Source organism: Ctenopharyngodon idella, chromosome 12, assembly GCF_019924925.1.
Source record: "Ctenopharyngodon idella isolate HZGC_01 chromosome 12, HZGC01, whole genome shotgun sequence".
Lineage (NCBI taxonomy): Eukaryota > Metazoa > Chordata > Actinopteri > Cypriniformes > Xenocyprididae > Ctenopharyngodon > Ctenopharyngodon idella.
In genome coordinates this window covers 22,121,214-22,147,776 of record NC_067231.1, presented here as the reverse complement: position 1 = coordinate 22,147,776, position 26,563 = coordinate 22,121,214, and the positions used below count along the sequence as shown (strand labels likewise).

At 36.6% G+C, this 26,563-nt stretch overlaps 1 protein-coding gene across 3 annotated transcripts; it reads left to right on the top strand.

Annotated features, from left to right (window-relative positions):
- Positions 1 to 323: 323 nt before the first annotated feature.
- Positions 324 to 26,079, top strand: myo15b (myosin XVB). Of its 3 annotated transcripts, XM_051913969.1 has the most exons (50): positions 324 to 380; positions 585 to 680; positions 925 to 1,056; positions 1,334 to 1,624; positions 1,888 to 2,033; positions 2,202 to 2,247; positions 2,343 to 2,467; positions 2,998 to 3,112; positions 4,122 to 4,297; positions 4,400 to 4,490; positions 8,103 to 8,165; positions 8,326 to 8,383; positions 9,066 to 9,190; positions 9,347 to 9,442; positions 9,604 to 9,839; positions 10,357 to 10,526; positions 10,700 to 10,772; positions 11,705 to 11,878; positions 11,977 to 12,098; positions 12,304 to 12,374; positions 12,873 to 12,951; positions 13,448 to 13,531; positions 13,621 to 13,736; positions 14,026 to 14,274; positions 14,372 to 14,456; positions 16,443 to 16,599; positions 16,948 to 17,038; positions 17,168 to 17,381; positions 18,347 to 18,462; positions 18,572 to 18,631; positions 18,767 to 18,842; positions 18,957 to 19,075; positions 19,162 to 19,277; positions 19,879 to 20,020; positions 20,260 to 20,371; positions 21,445 to 21,811; positions 21,918 to 21,966; positions 22,060 to 22,132; positions 22,473 to 22,549; positions 22,637 to 22,713; positions 23,149 to 23,279; positions 23,476 to 23,570; positions 23,658 to 23,735; positions 23,815 to 23,911; positions 24,013 to 24,161; positions 24,386 to 24,510; positions 24,663 to 24,796; positions 24,888 to 25,021; positions 25,125 to 25,262; positions 25,371 to 26,079. In XM_051913969.1, the coding sequence occupies exons 1-50, from the start codon at positions 339 to 341 to the stop codon at positions 25,464 to 25,466; spliced, it is 6,084 nt and encodes a 2,027-aa protein (XP_051769929.1). In that variant the 5' UTR covers positions 324 to 338; the 3' UTR covers positions 25,467 to 26,079. The 3 variants fall into 3 exon arrangements, with proteins under 3 accessions (XP_051769929.1, XP_051769930.1, XP_051769931.1); XM_051913970.1 differs by lacking the exons at positions 324 to 380; positions 585 to 680; positions 925 to 1,056; ... (5 more) ...; positions 4,122 to 4,297; positions 4,400 to 4,490 and adding exons at positions 5,281 to 5,420; positions 14,554 to 14,661; XM_051913971.1 differs by lacking the exons at positions 324 to 380; positions 585 to 680; positions 925 to 1,056; ... (5 more) ...; positions 4,122 to 4,297; positions 4,400 to 4,490 and adding an exon at positions 14,554 to 14,661 and having other exon boundaries at positions 7,948 to 8,165.
- Positions 26,080 to 26,563: the final 484 nt, after the last annotated feature.

Below are 26,563 nucleotides of genomic sequence, written 5' to 3'. Positions count from 1 at the left end.
CTTTTATAAAATGATAAGCCTCAGATTTCTGCCACAATATATTTTCAACCCAGAATATTCCTTCAACACAATAGAAATATCTCCTAAGAACAGTCATTTGTTTCCACAGGAAACAACTTATGACAGGATCTACTGCCCTCTATCTGTGGAAAGTGCCATTGAATCCAGGTTAGACGATGAAATGTTATTGAAATTTTTAAATTACATCAGACACGTGATGTAGCCGAGGAATATTGACAGATTGTTATTGATTCAGAGATGCCATTGCCAAGACGCTGTATTCTGTGCTGTTTGACTGGATTCTTGAACGCATCAATGACTGGTTGATCCCCACAGAGATGGACAGCACCGTTGGCATTGTGGATATATACGGCTTTGAGGTATCCTGTCCCTCGTTATGACCTTAAAGTGACAATTTTACTGTTAAATTTCTTTTTAATTGTCTTTTTCACATTTATAGCTGAAGCATATATATATATATGTGCCATAGTGGCACTGAATTTCCACCTGTTAAGCCTCTTAAATAAATATAGTAAGCCTCTTATGAAGTCTGTGGGAGAGAACTGAACAAATGTGTGTTGCAGGACTTGAGTGTGAACAGTTTTGAGCAGCTGTGCATAAACTTTGCCAACGAGCAGCTGCAACAGTTTGTGAACAAAGCCCTGGTGGCCCAAGAGCAGGTCAGTTTGTCCTCAGCGATCATATCGACAATTTATTCTCACTTTTTTTCCCCAACTTTAGAGGGCAAGTATGAAAATACTCCTCAATACTCTGAGGAGGAGACTCTGAACAAATTGGACTTGAAGGGAACAAGTTTTAATATGTATTTACCAATATGGCTTGCCAGATGAGAATGGAAATAATGAATACTTGAGGGGACTGAACAAAATAAAACAGATGGTTTGTTGGGTGTGTTTGTGTTAGGAGGAATACAGTGCAGAACAGATCCAGTGGTATCCAATAGTTCTGGAAGACTCTAATGGCTGTCTGGATCTGATCTCAGCACGGCCTTATGGTATCCTTCGCATCCTGGATGACCAGACTTGCCTTCCTCAAGTAACTTCACATTTCAGTTTCAAACCAGAGACATTTCAATCAATATACTTTTGAATACTCTTATACTTACAGCTCAGTGATGGATTTAGAATTTTTCTTCTATACTTATAAGTGTCTAATGTGGTGTTTAAATATCATAAAACTTGAATTTTCACCAAAATGACCCAGTGTGATTCAAATGCAAATTAGTTTTATACTACAATGGATTTATGGGCCGTCTTTGTCCACCGTTCTCTTTTTTTTTTTTTGGTTCTCTCTCCCTCTTTTTTTGTCCCAGGCTACAGACCACACATTCTTGCAGAAATGTCACTATCACCATGGCAACAATCCCTACTACACCAAGCCCAAAATTCCTCTGCCAGTGTTCACAATATATCATTATGCCGGAGCTGTCACGTACCAGGCAAGCCTAATCAAAATTCTGTATTCATGCCACGTGATTGTCCTGACATTTTACCCAAGAATCGCTCATTTTGTTTTTCCTCACCAGGTGCACAACTTTCTAAATAAAAATCACGACCAGTTTCGGCCTGAAGTATTAGAGCTTTTTGCCCGCAGTCGTTTACAGGTAAATTAATCTCATTTGTGTTCATGGAAGCTCACTTCACACCGTCCTCAGTGATTTGTGATGTGTCAAGATTGCAAGAAACTCAGTAATGTGTCCACTATTATATATTCATGAGACTGTCAACATACCCAAACAAAACAAAAGAGTTAGCAACAACTGATATCATTTATGCAAGCTTTAGGTCTCATTAAGTTTTAAAGGACCAATGTTTGGTAACAAAAACCTGTTACAGGTAATATGAGTGTGTTTTCTTGTCTGTGTAGATGGTGTCGGGTCTCTTCCGGAAGGTTCAGGAGCGTCACATCCAACAGAAAGAGCTGGGAAGAGCAAGAGGTTACAGGAACCAGATGTCAACCGTAGCTGCTCACTTCCAGCAGTCACTTCTAGAGCTCACCACTCGTTTAGAGAGGTCGGCAAATGTCACTATATGATTCATTCTGCAATATTTTGTATGAATGGACTGCTGTGTTTGTTGTACACAGAACATTTGGTATTGTCATTCAGTTATGTAGTGGTCCAATGTGAGAATATGTACTGATGATGATTTGATTCTGTCTATTTATTTTGTTTTTTTTAGGTGTAAAACTACATTTATAAGATGCTTTAAGCCCAACTATGTTAAGGTAATTTAAGTTGACAAAATAATGATTTACGTATTATTCTGTGTATGAGTTAGCAAGCACAACTGTATTGGTTTGGTGTTTTTGGGTGGTTTCAGCTTCCAGGCATATTTGATGTAGACTACATAACCACACAGCTGAGGCATGGAGGGATACTGGAGACCATTCACATACGAAAAGAAGGATTTCCGATTCGCATCCCCTTTGCTCTGTTCATGGAGAGGTAGCACACTATGGCAGAATCTTTGACATTAAAATACATTATTGGTGGGATATCAGTCATATATCACCATCTTTGTTTGTATGAGTTTTTTTGTTACAGGCATAATGATAACTTATAATGTGCAGGTTATTATTGAGCAGAGGACTGCTATTACTTTTATAAATGATTCATCTCGGTACCCAAAACAGCCTAGTGATCATCTAGCAGCCACACAGCAACATAATAAAATCACCCAGAACACCTTAGCAACAGCATATCAATGCCCTAGCAACCACCCAGAACACCCTTGCAGCGAGTATTATTTATTATTATTTTTTTTAAAAAAGCTTTCCAATGATATTATCTTATTCTGTGAATATAGTATACAGGGTTTCAGCAGTCATGAAAAACCTACAAATATTTTTAAATAATGTCTAAATAATGTTATTATAAAATTAATTTTATGCAAAACTATACCTTTTCTTCCTCTTTGTAATCTCCTCCATGTTAATGGGTCCATTTTCTAGCACTGTCTCTTTGTCTAATTTCAGGTATGGTGTGTTGTTAGCCCAGAGACCAGAAAACCAGTCTTGTGAAGAGCAAGTAGTGGCTTTACTGGAGACTATAGGAGCAGAGGAAGGCCAGTACCAGCTAGGACTCACTAAGGTACAGTAATATAACTCTTTCCCTCAGCCTGGCTTATTCTGACTCGTTCAATGACTATCATGATACTAAAGATCCCACCCTCAAATGATACCCCTTAAAGGGTTAGTTCACCTAAAAATGAAAATTCTGTCATAATTACTCACCCTCATGTCGTTCCACGCCTGTAAGACCTTTGTTCATCTTCGGAACACAAATTAAGATATTTTTTTATAAAATCAGATGGCTCAGTAAGGCCTCCATTGCCAGCAAGACGATTAACACTTTCAGATGCCCAGGAAGCTACTAAAGACATATTTAAAACAGTTCATGTGACTACAGTGGTTCAACCTTAATGTTATGAAGCGTCAAGAATACTTTTTTGCGCTCCAAAAAACCCCCCAAAATAACAACTTTATTCAACAATATCTAGTGATGGGCGATTTCAAAACACTGCTTCATGAAGCTTCGAAGCTTTACGATTCTTTTGATTTGAATCAGTGGTTCGGAGCGCGTATCAAACTGCCAAAGTCACACCCCCCCAGTGGTGAACCATTGAAATTTTGAAACTCTTATGACGTAACGAAGCCTTATTTACTGAAATCACATGACTTTGGCAGTTTGATCCACGCTCTGAACCACTGATTCGAAATAAAAGATTCGTAAAGCTTCGAAGCTTCATGAAGCAGTGTTTTGAAATCGCCTATCACTAGATATTGTTGAATAAAGTCGTTATTTTGTTTTTTTGGCGAACAAAAAGTATTCTCGTCGCTTCATAACATTAAGGTTGAACCACTGTAGTCACATGAACTGTTTTAAATATGTCTTTAGTAGCTTTCTGAGCATATGAAAGTGTTAATTATCTTGCTGGCAATGGAGGTCTCACTGAGCCATCGGATTTTATGAAAATATCTTAATTTGTGTTCCGAAGATGAACGAAGGTCTTACGGGTGTAGAACGACATGAGGGTGAGTAATTAATGACAGAATTTTCATTTTTGGGTGAACTAACCCTTTAATGTGAACACACACAGGTGTTCATGAAGGAGACTCTGTACCAGCGGGTGGAGGAAAAATGGAGTAGCACCCAAACATGGGCAGCAGTCACCATCCAGAGAAACATTCGTGGCTTCATCTGCCGAAGAAACTTCCGTTTCTTTAAACAAAAGGCTATTGTCATCCAGTCCCACATCAGGGGCCACCAGGCCCGGTATGTGCAGAGATTTCATATTTGATAAATTTTAAGAGCATGATAAAATAGAAGTTAATATGGCACTGAATGTGAAACAGTTGCACCCTCTTTCTGTTACAGGAAGTACTACAAGAAACTGAAACAGTCCTTCACTCAGTTCTGGGCAGCTATGATGATCACCCGAGACACCATTAAGAGACGTCACTGGAGAGTGAGAGTTTTTATCTTTCACTCTATCTATCTCTAGCTCTTTCTATTCTTCTCCCTGTGTGTCCTTGGCTTCTTCGTGGCCTAATTTGCACACATACAAATACACACACTTCACTATTTCAGCTGTTTACCTAAATGGCCATTGCTAGGCAACCAAAACCACTATGAAAATGTGACAGCTAATATGATGCAATAAATATCAGCCTTACTCTTCCCATTCAAGATAATGAATTGTTATATTAATATAATTAATGCCAATTGGTTTTATATTTTGTTATGTAATGCAATGACAGTCAAATGCATTTCTAAGTTAGTCATAAGTGTCTCAAGTGTCTCACTGATTACTGATACTGGGCTTATTCCTTACATTACATGTAAGGTCAGAGTGGGAATTTATGAATCATGAGTCTTAAAAGGACTTTGAACCCGTTTGTGTACTGAGTAAATTTATGAGCTGGTGAAATTCAGTTTATTGCTTTTGAAATGGCACCCATAGTTTTCTATTGCACAACCTCTATAGGAAAATAATTCAAATTTCATTTAAAATAGAATATAAAAAAAAATTGTGCTTTCCACAGTCTTGTAAAAAACAACAACTAATAATACACTGAAAAGAAAAAAAAGATTAATAGAGTTATCTTTATACTCCGATTCATGTAGCATCAACCTCTCTAGTGCATCATGGGCTGTTTAAGAGTGTAACAACTGTCACAGTTAGGTGAGGTGAGCTCAGTGGGGTGAGCTCCACCCGCCTACCTGCCCTTTCATCTTTGATCCCAGATTGTCTCTCTCTTTTTCCCTCACTTTCTTTTCTCATTCCTGCCTAGACCCTCTCAAGCACCACTTCTTTTCTGTTTGGATTCCAACTAATTTTATAAGTTAAAGAGCACTTTACATGGGGACTGCTGTGTTTGTTTTAATATAACCCTAGGTAGGTACTGTTTAATATTTATCCATATTGCACATACTAATAGAAAACAGAAAGATTAATGATACAGAGAGAATTCAGGGTGGAAAATAACCAAGAGATTACATCGGTAATAATATACATGTAAGACTTTAAGATTTGTTTAATGTAATCAAAAATGTTGGAATGCTGGAATCTTTTAAAAGTACATCTGAAAGGTTCAGTCTTTTGGCTTTACACTACCAGTCAAAAATGTTAGATTTACTTTCCCATTCTTTATAATTATACCTCAAAAATTATTTTTGTCTTGTTTTCAAGTACAAATATCTAAACATTCTTAAATCAAGATACAAGATACATGACTTAAGATATTAAGTCTTGTTTTCAGAAAAAACAAATTAAGTGATTTTATGCTTAAAATAAGAAAAAAAAAAAATATGCCATTGGGGTTAGAAAAGTCAACTTAATTCAAAGGGAAAACAAGGTTATTTTTCTGACCCAATTGGCAGATATTTCATCTCGTTTTTAAGCATAAACTCACTTAATTTTGATCAATTTTTAAGTATTCAAACATCTTAACCCTTGTGCGTTCTTAAGGACATTTCTGTCTTTCTAAGTTTTTTTTTTTTTTTTAAATAATTTTGCCTGTGTTAATGCCAACTGCATACATTTTGGCAGAAATGTGTATTTTTATTGAAATTATACTATTTCACCCTCATTTCCTCATTAATAAATCTATTTTACACTAGTAACACAAAATAGTTTCACTCAGGACCTTAAGGACAAAAATGTCCCCATTGAAACCCATTAAAGCTGCAATTTTTAATCCCAGGGGCATTTAACTATAAAATGATGCAGTGTTTGTTAATAGGCTTACATTCTGTTGGCAAGGCTTCAAAATTAAAATCTACTGTTACTATTACTGTTTTTTTACCAGATTGCGCCATTTTCTCAGGTTTGGCCTATAAAGCAAATACTCGCTTTTTTCCTGTTTTCTGCTTCTGCGTATTAGAGACAATTGAATAAATTATGCTGCTATAATTGTGTGGGTGTGTTGGTATGGATGTCAGAGTGTGGTTTGTATGTGTGTACTAAAAAATGTGTGTAATATTTGAGAGAGAAAAACTCTACTGTGCTGCAAATCACAAATCCCACCGCTGTCTATACCACTGGAAATTTTTAGGCTTCTAATGGGAAAAATGTGGTACTGCGCCCAAACAAAATCTTACTGAAAGCTTATTTTTTGAGATATCAACCTCAAAAAAACGTATTTAGATTTATGGCTTTGATTTTCTCGCAGTTTTATGAGTTCAACATGTTTCATAAAACATTTATTTTATATAATACAATAAGGTTTATAAATAATTTTCATGAACTTAAACCTCTATAACATTTTTGTTTGTTTCACTTATTTTACTTCAACAATAATCTGCCAAGGGTCTTCTTTAAAATGGGACCAAACGTAAGTCTGTGCTCCCAAACTTCAAATTTTTATGACAATTTTTTGACACAGACATTTTTGTCCTTTAAAGACCTCAGAGTAACTTTTAAATTGACGCACAAAGGTTAAGTCATTTTGCTTCTCAAATACAGTGTAAATACATCTTGATTAAGAATTTTTAGATATTTGTACTGGAAAACGACAAAAATCTTGAAGAAGAAAATAATTTTTTGCCGTGTACAATTTTCAAAATTATAGAATAATATTAAAGTTATTAAAACTATTATACAACACAATTTGAAGTAATTATGTCAAAATGTTTTTAAGATTTCTTAATTTCTAGATGACAGCTCTCCACACTCTGGACACTCTCTCAGCCTTCATGAAGTGCATCATGGGATGCTTTTAAAGAAATCCAGTTTATATTTATCTACAAACCTGATTTCAAGCATTTAAGCAATTAAAATATTTCTGTTCATCAGAAACACAAATTCAGTTCAAACCTTTGACTGGTGGTGAATTATATTTCAATGACCCACTAAGTTACGTAACCTGCTACTTTCAGTTCTGTTTCCTTGTTACCCATCATGTTTTATACAGTTTGGACTATGTCCTTCTGAACTGTCATGTACTCTGCTGTCAAATCACTTTGTAGTAATTGTTTTGCATTTGGTGAGCGGTGAGACTGGTTTGAGATGTGATCCTCATTCAGTGGGTTAAGCAGCATTGTGTGGTTATATTTTTGCTTGTTCAAAAGAAGTTCATTTAAGATAAAAAAAGGTTTACTGGAAAAGGCGAAGCGTATCTTTTGTCAACACCCCACAATACTCACTGATTTATTTCTAAAATATGTGGAGATCAGGCCTTTTTTAAATGTGTTTTCTCCACTAATGGCAACAATGATACACAAAACAGAAAAGGCCAATCAAACAGAATGATAATACTAAATGATAAGATAAAAATGGGTTGGGTGAGTCATATTTCATGTAATTCTTTTGTTTGGGGAGGAGCCAGTCGAGGGAGGGTCCTCCTGGTATATATAAGGAGCCCAGCTGCTAAGAATAGTTCTATTTACCTTTTCATATGATTCTGTGGACAGGTAATAGAACCAATGAGTGGAATAGCTTTACAAAATAAACGTCCCATTGTTCAGTCAAGAAGGAATGAAACACTACAATAGGCAAATGGACAGAGGGTAATTTAATGTTAAACCTTTTTTTTTTAAATGTTAGACTGAAATTTTGTTTGTATTTTGATTATATCAGGAACATAGTGATAGAACCAGAGTGAAGGAAGCAGCAAAACCTATATCTTCCTCTTCAGAGATGGTGAGATACTCTTTTAAATTTTGTTTTGTTTCGAATTCTGTGCTCAAGATCTCTGAGCACCTGGTTTTTATGATGGGATTGTACATACTTTAACCAGTCACAGAGATAAAAGTTAATTTTGCACATCACAAACGAATAAAATACTATATTTTTCCTAAAGGATGTGGGAATATTGGAGATCCCGGCAGAACTGTCGGCCAGATTACGCAGTGCAGCAGGTGAGATCCTTGATAAGCAATAAAAACTGCTTATAAAAAGCATTATTGAAGTATTGAATATTGAAGTATTGATTAAGTTGATGTATAGGTGCTGTATAATTTTGTTCAGTTAAAAGTAATTAGTTAACTGTAAAAAGGTTTCCATTTGTAAAAATGTGACTAAAGTTGACTGATAAAAAGCAACCTGTTCACAATTTTCATTTCAGATTTTTTAATGTTTTTGAAAGAAGTCTCTTATGCTCACCAAAGCTGCATTTATTTGATGAAAAATGCAGTAAAAACTGTAATATTGTGAAATATTATTGCAATTCAAAATAACTCAGGATTCTTTAATAATTAGAAAGAATGGCATTTATTTAAAACAGAAATCTTTTGTGAAATTATACATGTCTTAACTGTCATTTTGATCAATTTAATACATCCTTACTGAAAAAAAAATCTTGCCGACCCACAACGGTTGAACAGTAGCCTATTTTAGACCATCACTGACCTTTTTCAAATAAAATTCATGTGCCTTAGGTACTGGATATTATTAAACTGCATTGCTTTTGGTCAAATACTGTGTTTTAGTGACTGATGATCAACATAAGTAAAGTCATGCAATAATGCATTGTTCATATTCCGTGTTTTTTTTTTTTTTTTTTTTGTGTGTTTTTTTACATTTTATTTTGATGCCTTACAGGGCGTCCTCAAGGATCAGGGGTGACTGAAGTAGCTCTGCCAAAGGTCAAAGCAGAACACAAACTCTCATTGCCCCTAGACATTGACAGATACCCTTTCACCCAATATGCCAACACAGTCCTGAAGGTAAGATATTAATGTGAAGTTTCATCTGTTTAGAACTTGAAAAACATGCAAACTTCTTTCCTAGTTTTGTGGTCTTCTACTTTACATACAATTGTCATACATGTGAATCTGTTTAATGCATTTGTTACATCAGTTATCTGTTTTTCTCTCCATTAGGATGGATGGTGCCAACCGCAGGGTTACCCGCTTCAGAAGCCTTTGACATCTCTGGACCCTGAGGATGCCCGTGCAGCTCTAGAAATCTATAAACTGGTCAGTACAATGCCTGAAAACATATTGGCACATGTAACAATATGTGTTTTGCATTGGAATTTTAAATAGATCTTTTACCACAGAAATTCAACATAAACCTTTAACCGGTTATGAAATGTTGGAATTTAAATTAATCCTGCCTCATCTATTCTCTTCTTTAGATCCTGCGTTTCACTGGTGACTCAGATCTGACAGGCTGGCAAGAGCAGATGTTGGGGAACTACATTGTGGAGAAGAGCCAAACTCGGCCCAGCATGCGAGATGAGATTCTAGCCCAACTGGTCTACCTCACTTGGGACGAGGATAATGTGGAGAGCACCCTGCGGGGCTGGTTGCTCCTGGCCTGCTGTCTGAGCGCCTTCACACCATCTCCTGCCCTGGAGAAACCTTTGCTCAAGTATGTCTTCTGTTACAGTGTCACAAACCCAAAAAAGTGGTCTTTAGAACAGGAAGAGATTTTTTTTTCAGTTCAATTTTTATTATTTCAAAAAGTATATATTAAAAATAACATATTTAAATACATCTACTTTTCCTGTAATTATATATGTCAGTTTTTACATTTCTTTGTTCCACTGAGAGAAGGAAGATCTCCAAGTACTTTTCAATGCTAAAGCGCTAACACTTTTATCCTGTATTAAACTAAAATCTGCACGCTTACATTTGCTTGCATTTACAACTATATCTACTAAAGTGTAAAGTTATTTTAATTCTTTAATCACGGCAGACTGACACAACATTGCCATTGATTTATTATTCAAATGAACATTTCCTAAATAAACTATACGGATTGTCCCATTGAAATATGATGGAATTAGAAAGTCAAATTATGTTCATATTGATCATTAGATAAATAGTGGCAGACAGAAGCCAGTCTTTTCTTCAAAATGAAAAACAGTGTGTTTTATGATTGTTAGGTATGTGTCGGACCGGGGTCCAGGGGAGTATCGCTCTCTGTGCCAGCACAAGCTCCTCACATCCCTCCAGCTCCCCTCTCCTGCCTGCAGGCAGCACCCCCCGAGTCAACTTGAATGGACAGCCAATCAGAGAAAGGGAAAGATGGTGGTGGAGGTCAACACTTTCATTGGTGAGGATTGCAGTTTTTTGTACTTGATAACTGGAGTAACTTCAGCAAAAAAAAAACTGGATTCCCAGTTGCACTGCTCATTCCAAGAGAGTGAAGGATATTAAATATGTTGTAATATAAATGTGTTGTGAGAGTATTGAGTTTATTTAATGTCGACTGTTTTTATTTTTTAGAGGAAAGGTTAACTGTGGAGGTGGAGTCTTGGACCACAGGGGAACAACTGGCTTCTTGGCTTCTTGGCTACAGGTAGATAATATGTCTGTTTTTGTGGGTGTAAAAATAAATAAATAAAACGACCAGGTCATATATCTCCCCAAATACTTTTAACATAAAGAAAATGAGGCCTATTTTGTACGACCTTTAAGATATTTTGCATTGTGACAAAATTGGGTGCATTAATTAAGTTAATTAATATATTATAACAATGTAATAAATTCTCAAACATTTAACCATCTAAAACTCTGTATGTTAAACTAAATTCAAGATTCTGTGTTTCCTAACTTTGCTGAAATTTGAATATACACTACCGTTCAAAAGTTTGAATACGATTAATTAAATTAAATTATTATATATTATAAAATTATAATTAAAGTATTATTTTATTAAATGTAATATATTATGTTTATATATATAATTAAAATATATAAAATATATATACAAAAATATATAAAATGTGTGTGTGTATATATATATATATATATATATATATATATATATTGCAGACAGTGATTTTAACTCTTTCCCCACCATTGACGAAAGTTTCGACAAATGTTTGATACAACGCTTCCGTCAATCCATGTTTTTACTGTTATACGGTATGGAGCGCTATAACGCATCTTCTGGAAGAGTATACAGTATCTCCGGATCAAAACACAGTTGAAAAAGTAGCAGAAACAAGCGATAAAAACACTAAAATAATGCGATTATCAAACATTAAACAGCATATAAATCAAAACTGCCTAACGTTACTGAATGAAATGTCAGCCCAGGACGAGTTATAGGACTGTGAAGCTTTGGGGGTGTTGATGGAAGTGATCTACTCAATCTGTTTCGATCATCGTTCTGAATCCAATCCAGATGTAGTCTTTGACAAAAAAGCATAGGCTCTGTTCTTTTGATATATTGCATGTTCAGATATTCATACAACAAAATATTAATGTCACATTTCTTTCTCTCAGAGGTCTGACTGAAGCTACACGGGGTTGGTCTGTGTCTTTGTTGGCTGGGGAGGGCTGGACTGACCTGGCTGGCAGTGACTTTGTCATGGATCTCCTGGCTGGAGTGGAGGCTGATGTGCCCCTGGGTCACCCACCTGCTCAAAACGGTTACCTCTTTAGTGACACAGGCAACAGGTACACCTCTGTGGGACTCGAAGCTGACAGTTTAATCAAAGGAGACTGTGAAATTATAGTTTAACTCCTTCTATTAATCCATTTTCTCTTGTTGTCAGGATGGCAACCACAGACCTGGATGACTTTATACCACCTGCTCCCCCTATGCAGGCCCCTGGTCTCCCCTCCTTTGAAGCATCTCCATGGGACACCACCTATGAACCCTCCTCCACATCCCAAGGTGAGTGTTCAACCATTACTAGGAAACACAGAGTAAATTTTGAGTCATTGCTATGTTACATAGCTTTGCAGTGGGACGATCAAGGAAATCAAAGTGGATGAAAGCTGCAGTATGAGGGTTGGGAACTGTCTCACCCTGTAGAGTAAATAAAATGAGTTTCACCATGACTTTATAAAGGACACTCCTGCAACAGTCTTTCTTTTAGGATCTCGAGGTCGGCCAATGGATGCTTACGTTGATGACCTCTTTGATCCTGTGTTTGATCAAGGTCCTCCGGTCAGTATCGTCCAGTTCAAATACATAAATATTATTGTGCAGTTCTTAGTCATACTCACAGCTGCTTTGAATTCACATTAATAAAAAAAAGTCATTATTTAATAGTAACTGAAGAGTATTTCTATTTATTTATAATTTAAAACCTATTAAACACTTCTTGTAGTGAATTATAAATGAAACGTGTGTTTGTGCTGTCTTTCTTTTAAAATAAATGCTGCTGTAGATTATTTAATGGATTTTTTTTACATATTCTTTTTACATTATTTATAGAGGGAGGGATGAAAGCTCAAACATGTCACCTGCGTGAGCACTGTAGATCAACATGTCAGAGCACATGTGCTTACCAGTAGGCTACATACTGTAGATATATTGTTAACATTCATTAAGCCAGCGAAGATTGCATAGCTTTGACACTTATTAACTCTGAGATCTGCTTGTATTGCCTTTTATCTGGCCTAAGGACTTATCATCTGCATATTTATTGTTTTTTATTGATAGGACTTTGAACGGATGGCCATGCTGAATCGCAGAATGAGAGGAGGGGGAGGTATGATGCCCAGCATGTACGCCGGAGCAGGTACAGTTTGTATATGTGTTTGATTCGTGTGTAGTGGTCGACTGATAGTCATGCTGATATTTTTATGATATATATGATATTTTATATTTTTAAATATTTTTAGTTTTTATTCACTTATTCTATTTTTATTATCTGTGTCTTGTCGCTCTGATTCTGTCTGTGCTGTGAAAGCTTCTGTCACCAAGACAAATTCCTTGTATGTGTAAACACACTTGGCAATAAAGCTCATTCTGATTCTGATATTTAGAGAGCAGTGTTATTAATGCTGATAAGTGTAAAACAATTTAAAGATAAGTAGATTGCTGAATTTACAATATTACACAATATTTATGTATATATTTATATATATATATATATATATTTACAATGTATTTATAATTTATATTATTTACTATTAATATTTTATTTAGTTTTTTTTTATAAAAAGGAACAAAACATAATTCAGAAAATGGGAACTAACCACTACAGATTACTCCTCCTGTTACCCATCATTTAGGAATGCCAATGAATCCTGCCATGGCTGGCTATGGTGCCACTCCAATGATGCCAAACATGATGCCCATGATGCAGCCCATGCCACGTAAGCATCCCTGCTGCTCATGTTGTGCTTTTCTAATAGCATGATCTGTTAAATGCTTACCCTCTTCCTACTGCTTGTTTTGGATGTAGCTATGATGATGCCAACTGCCATGCCACAAGCCATGCCTGCTGCCACACCGGCTGTCAACACACAGCAAATGGCTGCTCAACAGCAGGCCTTTATCAATCAACAGGCTCAGCTTCTGGTGAGTCACAAAACACGATTAGAGCAGGTGATATCAAGGAAATGTCAATAAATAAAAAAATTTAAAAAATCATTTTACATATATTATGTATATATACACTCACAATAATATCATAAAATATTATATAAATAATATGTATTTATTTATTTAATATTATATATATGTAATAAATAATATACAATACTATATATAATATTAAATAAATCTATTTATCATATATATATATATTGTATCTCACATGTCACATTAGTGCTTTTAACATAAAAAAGTATTTTTTTCCCCCCTACAGGCTCAGCAGATGACCATGCAGGCAATGACACTGTCCCAGAAGCAACAGCAGGAAGAGATGCGAAAACGTGAGAAGGAATCACAGAGAAGGTCACCACACCAGCGGCGGCGCTCTCCTCCACGTGCACGTTCACCTTCACGCTCACGCTCACCCTCACCTAAACCCCGAAGCCGCCCCCAGGCAGAAAGAATCACCCCTCAGCCCCCGAAAAAAGCCCCAGAGGCCCCTCCAAAGCCCCGCAGCCCTGAGGTAAAGAAATGGTTTTGACCAGTGCCTGTGTTTACTAGTACTGTATAGTATAGTAATTAATTGCTTCAGATTCTTACATATGAATGTTTTCTTTAAGGCACAGCCTGAGACAAGGGTGGATCTTAAGGCCCCGGAAGATCAAGGGTCCTTTCAAGAGAAGAGGGATTTTTTTCAAAAGATTGGTGAGTGGACGCTGTCAAATCAAAATCGTTAAAATGGCTAAAATATGTAGCAAAATTGCATAAGAGATAAGATTTACAGTATCTTTATGCATCTCAGGTACGTCAGAAGCACGCCCAAAATCTGCGCCAAAGGTTGCTAAGCCACTGATATACGCCACTCCACCGGTGACCCAACCCAAATCACCTCCTCCAGTAAAGACTCGAGGTTGATGTTTGTTTTGTGTATTTTTCCTCTCTTTTCCACCCACAATACCTAGGACAAGTGGTTCATTCTTTATTTGAATTCACATTTACGTCATTATAATGTCTTCTTTACTATATATTAGGGCTGGGTGATAAAATGATAGTGATAATTATCGCGATATAATTTTTCTCAATAAAATTATAACAAAAGTTTGATAAGTGTTCGATATAATGTTAACGCACTATGCAAATAATGCTGCGTGCTGTACTGTGCGTTGCATACCGTCGCACTGCTGCCAGTACTAATTTGCCTAACTGATAAGTGCTACCATTTCTGTTGCGTATGACAAACATTAAAGGTAGGGTAGGTAATTTCGGAGAGGCTAACAATAGCAAGCTAGCTTTGAAAGCATGAGATCCCACCCTCCCTTCTGAGTTCTCTTTCCAAAGCCACGCCTCCTCTAAAACACATGAACGCACACAGCAAAGTCTGCTAAGAATCATGAGAGATGGTGTTAAATTACCTCATGTCTCAAAGCATATAACTTTGCAATAATAATGAACGTAAACGACTTACAGAGCTCTTACTTGTACCACCTGACTGCTGCAGATTCATTACAGCGCTAATAGTGTTGACATAGAAACGCATAGATCCCAGTCTGAGGATGTGAACAGCTCCGGGTAGAACATCACGTGTTGCCATCTTCTAATTACGGTTATGACTTGGCGTGAATGCAGCATAAGCTCGTTGTTTTGGTTCAGGAGGAACTGTAAAAGGCGGCTGCTGTTTGTTTGTGGCGCTCGGTGACTGTCTGTCTACAACTCTGCATCACCTTATGGAACACGCTGATGATGTGTGTTGTCTGCGCTAACAGGATGTGCGAACGGAAGGAAATACATATGTTGACAGGCAGGTAGGACATTGTATGCAATTGAATGTAATGCAATGATTGGAGGAACATTTTTAGTCCTGAGACTTCCACAGAAGATATATGTACATGTTTTAATATTTAGACCATTACTTTTATTGATTGCTATCAGGATGTTAAGAGAGTTTCAGTGTTATAAAAAAAAAAAAAGGCCTTTAAACGGAAAACATACCAAAAGCGGAACGAAACAAAGCTGCTCATTTGAACCACACGCCACATGGAACGTTCATCAGTTCGGCTCTAAACACACCACAGTGTGAGCTTATAGCGAATGTGTTTACTCGCTGACCATCTCAATCACGTGACCACTACACAGTACTGTGAGATCCAGTGAAAAGTGTTCCAGTTCAATGCAAAGTTCTCCCATACAAACCACAAATCAAATGCCTCGAGATTTAAACTAGTTTAAAGCCGGATGAAACAGCGCTGGCATTCTCAACGATACTGACGCCGAAAACAGGAGAAACAATGAGCCACAACGGTACAGACAGAAGGCTTTTCAATCCACAAGTCGCCAACATTTACCATGATTTACTGTATTAACACTAACTGAAACCATGGCAGAAATGTGGGATATTCATATAGAATTGTATTATATTATTAATGCCAACATGTATTAAAAGAGTAATAGAATATAATTACAGTATTTTTTGTTATTAAGCTATAGCAGTTTTTGCGCATTTGTATTATACTAAATGTCTTTAGGCTACTGTTTTCATAACAACCATAGGAACAAGATAGTTACTTTTTACCATGGTAGAGAGGTGCAATGCGTGGTTTTACCTGTGGTTAACATCCCTTTATTGTGATTATTTTTTTATGGTCAACATCCGAAATAATGTATCTGGAAGCTCATAAACTCCTCTTTACACAGTGAAACCATTCCCAGAACCTCCTAAAAACCAAGAACCTGAACCAGAATCTCCAGAACCCACATCTCCTAAACCAGAACCTACCAGCAACATTAGAGAGATCATCAAGCGGTACCAGAGCCGGCCCACTCCAGAACCTAAAGCCTACGAGCCTGTCAGGTGGGCTAAGAAGTGACCCTGATTACTTTCCTTATTCATGTTCCTTGTCACATTATTGTAAAGCAATAACTTGCTCCACCTAGAGACCACTTTTTACGATCTAATCATTTCTCAATGGATAAAATCCCGCCCTAATTTTTTTCTCATTGTGTGTCCCGTTTCTATCTGAAATATGTTGCATTATGGAAGTAAAATGGTCTGCAGTGCAAACTGTGATTCACACTGACTTGTTGACTTAATGCAACCTCTGCTGTTACTGAACACTTGCATAATATTATGTTGCTTTGATCACTTGGAGTGATTCCCAGACTGTAAGAGCTGGAATAATGTGAACTTTGATCTTCACAGGGTTTCAGCCAAGCACTTTTTAAAGAAAAATGACCCCAAAGAAGAGGCACTGGCTATTCTCAAAGCTCAGGGACCTGTCACTCAACAAAAGGTAGATGATACTGACAAGTGACAAGCCATCATGCATGTTTTTGTCTTTAATTTCTGACCTTTTTGAGCTTGAGTTCAGTGTCAAGGATGTAGAAGTTCACCATGAATCATTTATGTACTCGTGCTGTAGAAACAGGTGGTAGACATGCCTCCTCCGCCCCCTCCGCCCCCTGAGTCCCACAGCCGTCGCCCCATCTCCAATGATATGAAACAGAAGCAGCGTTCACTAGCTGATCTCTTCGGCTCGCAGCGCTCACAGGCTCTGCCTCGAGTTCGTGACCCCATCCCTCCTCCACCACCTCCCAGCATCCCTGACCCGCCTCCGGCACCTGCACCTGGACTTAGTAAGTGATGTCACATATTATATATAGGTAATTATATGAATCAAATATGTCTTGATATATTGGATAAAATATTACATTTACAGTTTTAAAAGATTGAAATCATACTATTTAGTTTTCTATAATCACAATTAGCACAATTAACTGAACATAGTTTGAACGGATTTTGACATTTTTGTTTTGTTCCCAGTGCTTCCATGTTTTGCCCCCAGTATTCCAGGTGTACAAAAACTTGCAATTTAAAAAATAAATCATTTAAAAAACGATTAAGAAATAATCCAGACTTTTAATTTATTCATTTCTGAAATCAAAATATTCTAGGTGTTGAAAAACTAATAATTTATTAAGAGTTTAAGAAAATGTATTAAACATATTCCAGGTGTTTCTTCATTTTTTCCTTTCTGTATTTGAAATATTCCAGGTGTTGAGAACTTGTAATAGTTAAGAAATTTTAAACATAGATTTAAAAAATATTCAGGTGTTTCTTTTCCCTTGTCTAACAGAAACATTACAGGTGCTGGAAAAACTGGATATTTATTAAGAAATAATAATAATAAAAAAAAAAGATTTTTTTTTCTGCAATCAAAATATTCCCTGTTTTGATAAATTAGTCATTTATTAAGTATTTAAGAAAATGTATTCAAATGTATAGCATATTCCAGGTCTTTCTTCAATCGAAACGTTTCAAACTAAATGTATTTTTTGGGAATATTTATATAGATTTTCTAATATGCTCATTTTATCTTTTCATCCTGTTAGTCTTTTGTAAAATACACTGGTGTACACTTTTATAGAAATACTTTAATTTGCAACAAACATATTAATATTTTGAAAGTTCTTGAGTTCAGAAGGTACTGCACATCAGGAATGACCTATATGCAAATTTGAGGCAAATGTGAAGGTAAACAGAATGCATTTGCCCATATAATCTTATGCACTAATATCTCACCCTCTATCTGTTTCTAAAGATCAGTTCAGCCGGATGACAGAGGAGGAGATCGTTCGCTCCCAATTGCACAGATTCTCTGCTAGCGTCTACTTCTCCTACCCCAATATGCCTGGCAAACTCTTTCTGCGCAAAGAGGTAATTACGTCAAGACAGTTTTATGTGACTGATGGCTCCTACACAGTTATCACAGCTGTTTCTGCTCTACTTGTGTGTATTCATTGTATTTGTGCTCTCTTGTACACAGCTATTTTATCCCAGAGAAAAATTCAACCATCCATACATCCTTAATTTGCTCTGTGAGCAGGTCAGTAGCAAACATTGCTGCTTGTTTTGATTTACAATACCAGCAGCAGGTTCGTTTTTGTTGTGTATAGAATTCAAAATGTAAGATATTTCATACTTTCATAATTCTGGGCCACACTGTTTTTATGAACTACAGATCATGCGAGACACTTACTCGGATTCTTGTCTGAGGATTTCACGTGAGGAGCGGCGTAAAATGAAAGACCTGTTGGGTATGACGGACACATGATATTAAAGCCACACCAGTCTAATAATAATTCACATAAGCTATTATATGAACAATTCAACATGGTTTATTTGTGTTTTTCTTTCTGCTTTATTACCAGCAAATTTCCATATCGGATCCAGTGTCAGTTCCCTAGATGATGATGCCATGAAGAAAAGAATTGTCATGGCAGCAAGAGACAACTGGTCCAATTACTTTTCACGTCTCTTTAATGTGAAGGTAAAATACTTGGCTTTTCTTGCATGATGCACATAGAAGAAATTTGTTAAGCTGTCTGAAATGTTTTTGCATGTGTGCTTTAACAGCTGGGGAATGGAGATGCTCAGATTCTGGGAGTGTCTCATAGAGGAATCAGACTGCTGAAGGTGGCCAGAGCTTCAGGCATATATCCCAAACACCTCAAACTGCTCCACAGCTACAGGTACAGAACATACAGTATGAGGAGATGGAAATGTCTTGTTAAACGTGCCGAAGCATTCCTCAATGATTTATTTACGCTATTGTTTTTTTATTGTGAGAGAAGTCTCTTATGCTCAGCAAGACTGCATTTATTTGATCAAAAATACAGTAAAAACAGTAATATTGTGAAATATAATTACAAATTAAAATAACTGTTTTTATATTTTAAAACGCAATTTATTCCTGTGACAGCAAAGCTGAATTTTCAAAATCATTACTCCAGTTTTCAGTGTCTCATGATCCTTCAGAAATCATTCTAATATGCTGATTTGGTGCTCCAAAAAAACATTTTGTATTATTAACAATATTGAAAATAGTTGTGCGGCTCAATTTTTTTGTGGAAACCGTGATACTTTTTTTTTCAGGTTTCTTTGATAAATAAAAAGTTCAAAAGAACAGCATTAACAGTATAAGCATCTAACAGTATAAATGTCTTAACTGTTACTTTTTTATCAATTTAATGCATTCTTGCTGATTAAAAGTATTCATTTCTTTACAAAAAATCTTACTGACCTCAAAGTCAAGTGTTGCAGTTTATTTAACCGTATGTTGTTACTGTTCAGTTACTCACAGGTGTTGTCGGTGCAGCAGCATGAAGCTGGAAAAGTTGTGATCACTTTGAGTAATGAAGAATTGGAACTTCACTCCCAACAGGCTCCACATATCGCTGCTGTGATTCGCCTTTTCCTCATGGAGCTGATTAAGGTGCTCATACTAGCCTTAACACCGATGTAGCTTTAGTTTTTCGCTTAAAGTCAACATAACATTAAAATGGAATTTTCATTAGCAAAAAAAGGTCCATCTTCTATTGTCAATAGTGTAACCATGTATGAAGCACAACCAAGCAGCTTTCTTGAACCTGTTGTGAAATCTGAGTCATCCTGACACAAAATTTTCGTTTGCGTGGATATCTTGAATAAAGTTCTCTGATTCTCCATTTGCAGACCTCAGACTATGTGATCGCTGTGAAGAGCTATGTAACAGATGACAGGAGCTTGCTGAGCTTCCACAGAGGCGATGTCATTAAACTGTTGAACATGGACGGACTCAAGGATGGTGAGAAGAGAACCTGAGAAAACCATTTGGGATTGTGGATCTCCATAAGCCTTTCCTTAAAACTACTATGTGTTATTTGTACTCCATTAGCGACGCCAAACAGATTAGCAAAAACATGTTCAAAATAAAATTATTTTAAAACAGATTTCCCAAACACCCCCTGTCTTACATTGTTTGGTAAAATAAATATTGCAAGTCCCAAACTCTAAAGCTAAAATGAGCTAAAATTTGACATGTCTGACTGTTAAAAACAAGTTTTCTAATTTGTTAACAAATTAAGGATTCGATCAGATTCATTTCTGCAGGTTACTGAGCTTAGGTCTGCCATAAGTGACAAGACATGTTATTTTCCAGGACACATATTTCAGTGATATCTGTTTGGAAGCAGGAATATTTTATGCATGATATTCCAAAAAAAAAAAAATATATATATATATATATAACTGGATGTTTAGAAAGTTCTAAGAATTTAAGGCCCCGTTTACATTAGTGAGTTTTCGTTTTAAAACGCGTAAGTTTTGCTACGGTTACACCTGTCATTTACACTACACCAACGTTTTTAAACCTCAAAAACTGAGACTTTTGAAAACGATGGCGTGGCTGCCCACATTCGCTCTGTGTATCCTTGACAACCGTGTAAACAATAACATGGAGACTGAACTGCAATCTTTGCTGGCTTTGTTGTAATTTTTAGCAGCCATTGTGCAGTTCAACTCAGCATTTTTTAATACTGCAGCTGTCTACATGTGCAAGAGGCAACTGTTTACACTTGTACGCGCATGCCCAGTGTGCATGAACGGTCATGTGACATACGTTTTCGGCCGTGTAGACGGAGATCGTTTCTGAAACTCTGTGGAAACGGCAGTGTAAACGAGGATTGTTTTTTTATTTTAAAACGCCATTTTAAAACAAAATCGCACTAGTGTAAACAGGGCCTAACTTAATGGAATCATTAGAAAATCTTTTATAGAACACATTTTTGTTAGCTGGGATGTTGAATATCACCTGTATATGATTGATTAAGTAAGGAGCATAAAACCTAAACGGTGTTGACTGTTTTTTTGTTTTTGCAGGATGGATGTTTGGTTCCAGTGGGGGCCGTTCTGGACTCTTCCCGGTGGACGTCACTCAGCCTTGTGCCCAACCAGACTACCACAGCAGCAACATGGAGCGGCAGCTTGAACGAAAAAAGAGTATGAGACTCACCGGCTCTTACCCCAACATACCTGCTAATGGCTCCGTCCCCAACAAACTTGTCAATGGCACTGTGACCAACATACCTGCCAATGGCTTAGTTTCTAACACCCCTGTTGCCCGCTCCGTGGCTGCCAGCAGTGAATACAGTGTGGAGGTGGCGTCCATCAACAGATCTGAATCAGAACGTCAGCAGCATATCATGACTGAGTTTGCCAGGAAGTTCTTCACAGATTCTATCACCAAGTAAAGACCTCTGGAAATCAAACTTCAACCAGATGAAATTATCCATAAAATAACCTTGTTTTGCATCAAACTGCACTGAACACTGATCTGTTTCTCTTTTTATCAGACCAGACACGAAAGACAAAAGTCTCAATGAGATGGTGGAATACACTCCAGTAAGTATGCATCTCTTAGTCTCTCACTCGGTATATGCTGGGATTTTGTGAGTTTGTTTGATTCTTTTTGCTTGCTGTGTTTACTTTCATTAGAATCCCATTCTGGAATCATTGATCCTTTTCTCAGACAATGATCTCAATCGTCTGGGTGCTCAAAACTTCATGTGTAAGTGGACAAATGTTATCATAGACATACTGTAAACTCACCAATTATAACAGCATACATTTTGTCAAAGTCATTGGGTGTCCTAAAATAAAATCTTATATCACCCTGTAGGGGTTTGTTTTTTTGCGATAATGACAGACTAACTGTGCATTATCCCACTTTTTACTTAAATTAGTAAAAAAAAAAAAAATAATAAATTTAAACATAAATAAAAATAAAAGAAAAAATTGGTTACCTGCAAATATATTTTGTTATTATACCAAAATATTTGATTGCAGATTGACCAATCAGAATCAAGTATTCCAGAGAGTAAATATTTTACACAATGATCTCTTTGTAGTTTTGATGCAGTTTATGTTGGATCAGCCTATGAAGAAAAATCAGACAGAAAGCGACTGTGTTAACTTCATTTTGCAGGTGAACTTTCCCTCCAAATTTAGAGCATATTCATTTTCAGTATTGTGAATTTGTACATTTGTAACCTGACAACTTGTTTTGGTTTAGCTGGGAAAAGAGAAGGAGTTCCTCAGGGATGAGATCTACTGTCAGGTCATCAAGCAGACCACCAAACACCCAGTCAGGTGAGTGATAACTATCGTTCAAATTTTTGTAGGCAGTAAGTTGTGTTTTTTTTTTTTTTTTAATACTTGCAAGTACATATTAAATTAATCAAAAGTGACAGTATAGGCATTCATAATGTTACAAAAGGTTTCTATTTCAAATAAATGCCTTCTATTCATTAAAGAATACTGAAAACTTAATCACAATTTCCACAGAAACTTTTTAGTAAACGTTTTCAACATTTATAATAACATTTATGAAGGATCATGATGCGACACTGAAGACTGGAGTAATCATGTCATCACAGGAATAAATTATATTTGTAAATATATTAAAATAGAAACACTTATTTTTAAACACCTATTAGCATATGAGACTTCTTTCAAGAACATTAAACAAATCTCACCGACCCCAAACTTTTGAATGGTAATGTATATTGTTTGCTGATTTTGTAGGGAGAACTGCACACGTGGCTGGCGTTTGTTCAGTCTGGTGACTGGATTCTTCCCCTGTTCCAACACTCTATTTCCGTATTGCACCCGCCACCTTGAGACCATTATTCAGGATGCCAACCACCCTTTTCAAGGTACAGTACTCACTTCTAACATCTTATTCTGTATTTATAGTGCATATAACTTGCTTCAATAACCCCACCAACATGATCTAAGTTTGCATCACATGTGGATTTTGCTATACAATCTGATTAGAAAGTAATTTGAACCTGTTTGTATGTACAACAATAGCAGTGATTGTGACTGTGTGAATATAATATTTGTATATAGAACTGGCAAATGTGTGCGCAATGAATCTCAGACGATCACTCAATTTTGGAGGACGCAGGCACATCCCTTCACATTCAGAAATGGAGGCCATTTTGGTAAGTGAAGACACATGAGATGATGAGCAGAGAAGGTTCAAGCATGTTAAATTGTTTTCTTTACCATAATATCTGAATCACATGCAGGCTGGGAGAAACACTCGTCGGCTGCCCATCATGCTGCCTGGTGGAAACGATTTTACCAGCAAGATTCACAGCTTTACTGTAAGTGAGGGCTGCTCTTTCCATTTTTATTCTTTTAAGATGATGCGTTGTCTACATGTAGCACTATGCTTTTCTATAGGTTGCATTTGAGGTGGTAAAAGACTTTTGCGCTGAGATGGGTGTCTTAAATCCAGCAGAAGTAAAGGAATTTTCCATCCATGCTACTAAAAAAGGAGGTAAGATATCCTCTGTCACTCTTATGCACACATGAACACACATTAACATATCATTCAATTTATGCTTTCATACTGTTCACACGTTTAAACACTCTCTTTAGGTGATGTGACACGCCCAATTCACTCCGATGAGTATCTATTTGACTTCCTGCTGGATGATGGCTCGATCTCCCTCTCCTTTCATCGATTAATCTGGAAACAGCCACTCCAATTCAGCAATGATCTTTACCTGGAGTTCCACTACCAGCTGGTACAAAAATTGTCTCTTTTGAATTCATTTTTTTAATGTGAAATATACCTGTTTTCCTGTTTTACATTAATTATATATATATATATATAAAATGATATATATACACTACCATTCAAAAGTTAATATTTCACAATATTACTGTTTTGATCAAATAAATGAACCCTAAGTTCAAATATCTCTCATTTTAATGTTTGATGGATGCTGATCTTGTGTATGTTTTTCAGCTTCTGGTTAATTATCTGCAAGGTAGGCTGTTGCTGCCAATGAACAGCTCTACAATCTACCAGCAGGTGGCAGAGTTTACTGCTCTCCAACACCTTGCACTTGGACTGACTGATCTACCATCCAAGTAATTATATATATCTGAAGCGATGTGATGTCTTATACCTAAAATAATTAATTAAACTTGCAGTCATTTCAACTGACTCAAAACAGTCAAATAATTGTTTTAAACCTGACACTCTGACACATATTTATTGCTAATCAATGTTCAAACATCAGTGCTGAGGTAAAGCAGTACCTTCCCCGGAATGATCGGTTCAAGTCCAGTGATGAAAGGCTTCTTGCTACTATACGAGCACAGTTTTCTACCTTAGGCCCCCTCAGCCATCTTGATGCCAAAGCTCGCTTTATCAGTAAGTGAGCAAACCTGGCTAAATGTTCCCATTCCATTTACTGATTTTACATCTGTATTCCATATCCAAACAAACTCTTTTAACTTTCCAGAAAGTGTCAGTTTGCTGCCTCTGTTTGGATTTGATATATTCACTGTTCAGAAAGTTAGTCATCGCGGCTGCCCCTCTCCCTCGCTGATCGCAGTCAACCATGAAGTTATCTCGGTCCTTGATCCCAAATCACAGGTATCTGACACTCCAATAGCATTCAGTATTCTGATGATGCTTTGATCGTCATTGTGTGTTTTAACCATGCTCAACCACAACTAAACTATCACAAACTTCACAGAACGCATGTTTGACAGTGTCTCTAGAGGATGTGCAGTCCTTGCGCTCAATCCGTCCCAAGAAGGACAAGCTGCAATCAGTTGAGATCAGTTTTAGTGGCCAAACTCAACCCAGGACTCTCAGCATCAGTCTAAAGCAGGTACACATGTAGCTAAAGGTCATGGATATATACATGTTGTCATTTTCAAAGAGCAGGAAGTTTTTAATTAATGAGATTGCTCTTATTTTGATTTCTCATTTCTCTCAGGCAAAAGAACTATGCCACACCATTGCTGTGATTATGGAAGAGGTGGTGAAACCCTCCTACAGCGCCATGTCCAGTCGGGCCGGAACCCCTCATTAAACAACCAACATATGCAAACCACCTAAGATCCCATGACTTACCCTGAGTTCAAATATGTCTCCTGCCATAAATCATTACAAACATTATGTTTTCATAAAATGTTGAAAAGTTTACATAAGATCAAGGCTAATATTTACCAGGTGTTTAAGTATTAGTGTTTGGGGCAGTCGTGGCCTAATGGTTACAGAGTCAGACTGACTTGTAACCGAAGGTTGCGGGTACGATTCTCAAAAGCAGAATGAACAGCTCTCTCTTCCACCCTCAATAGCCACGACTGAGGCACCTAACCCCCCCAATCACTCCCCGGACGCCACAGCAAATAGCCACGGTTTGTTCACGACTCACTGCTCCTAATTTGTGTGCACTAACTTGGATGGGTTAAATGCAGAGGACGAATTCCAAATATGAGTTACCATACTTGGCCGTCACGTCACTAATTCATTATATCCAGGGTTCTCAACAAGGGGACTGTAAAAATACTGGGGGTTGCACAGAAGATGCATACAGCATATATAAATTTGTTTAGAAATGTCATGATATTTTGAACTCTTTGGAATGAACATTAATGATTTGATAACAATTATTATATTTTAATTTTTTTTGGGGTTTTTTTTTTTACAAAAATGTTTAATATAGTATCATTATGAATTTATAGGAAATGGGGATGATTTTTAGGTTATATTTATTATAAAACTTACCTGTTTTGTATGTGTTAAAATCATGTTTAATTATTTGCATCCAGATAAAAGAAAATGTATTAGTATTTATTAGGATAGAAATTAATCTTTTTAAACTATTATAGTGTAAAATGTCTTTTGAAGTGTATTTTTCATTCTTTTTCAATAAAAAATCACTGATATCTGTCCTCTTCAGAAAACCATGAAAGAATTATCATTTCGTTTTGTGTGCAGATATACATTTAAAGAGCGATATTTATCAATTAATTTATTATAAACCACACATGACATCAAAGCCTTGATATTCAAGGTAACTACGCCATACGGAGGCTCCTCGCGGCCGGCAAGCCGATTGAGAGGCTGGGTGGAGCTTGACATCCAGCTCCCCCTCGCTGGACGTAATGGCTGGAACTAGACGGT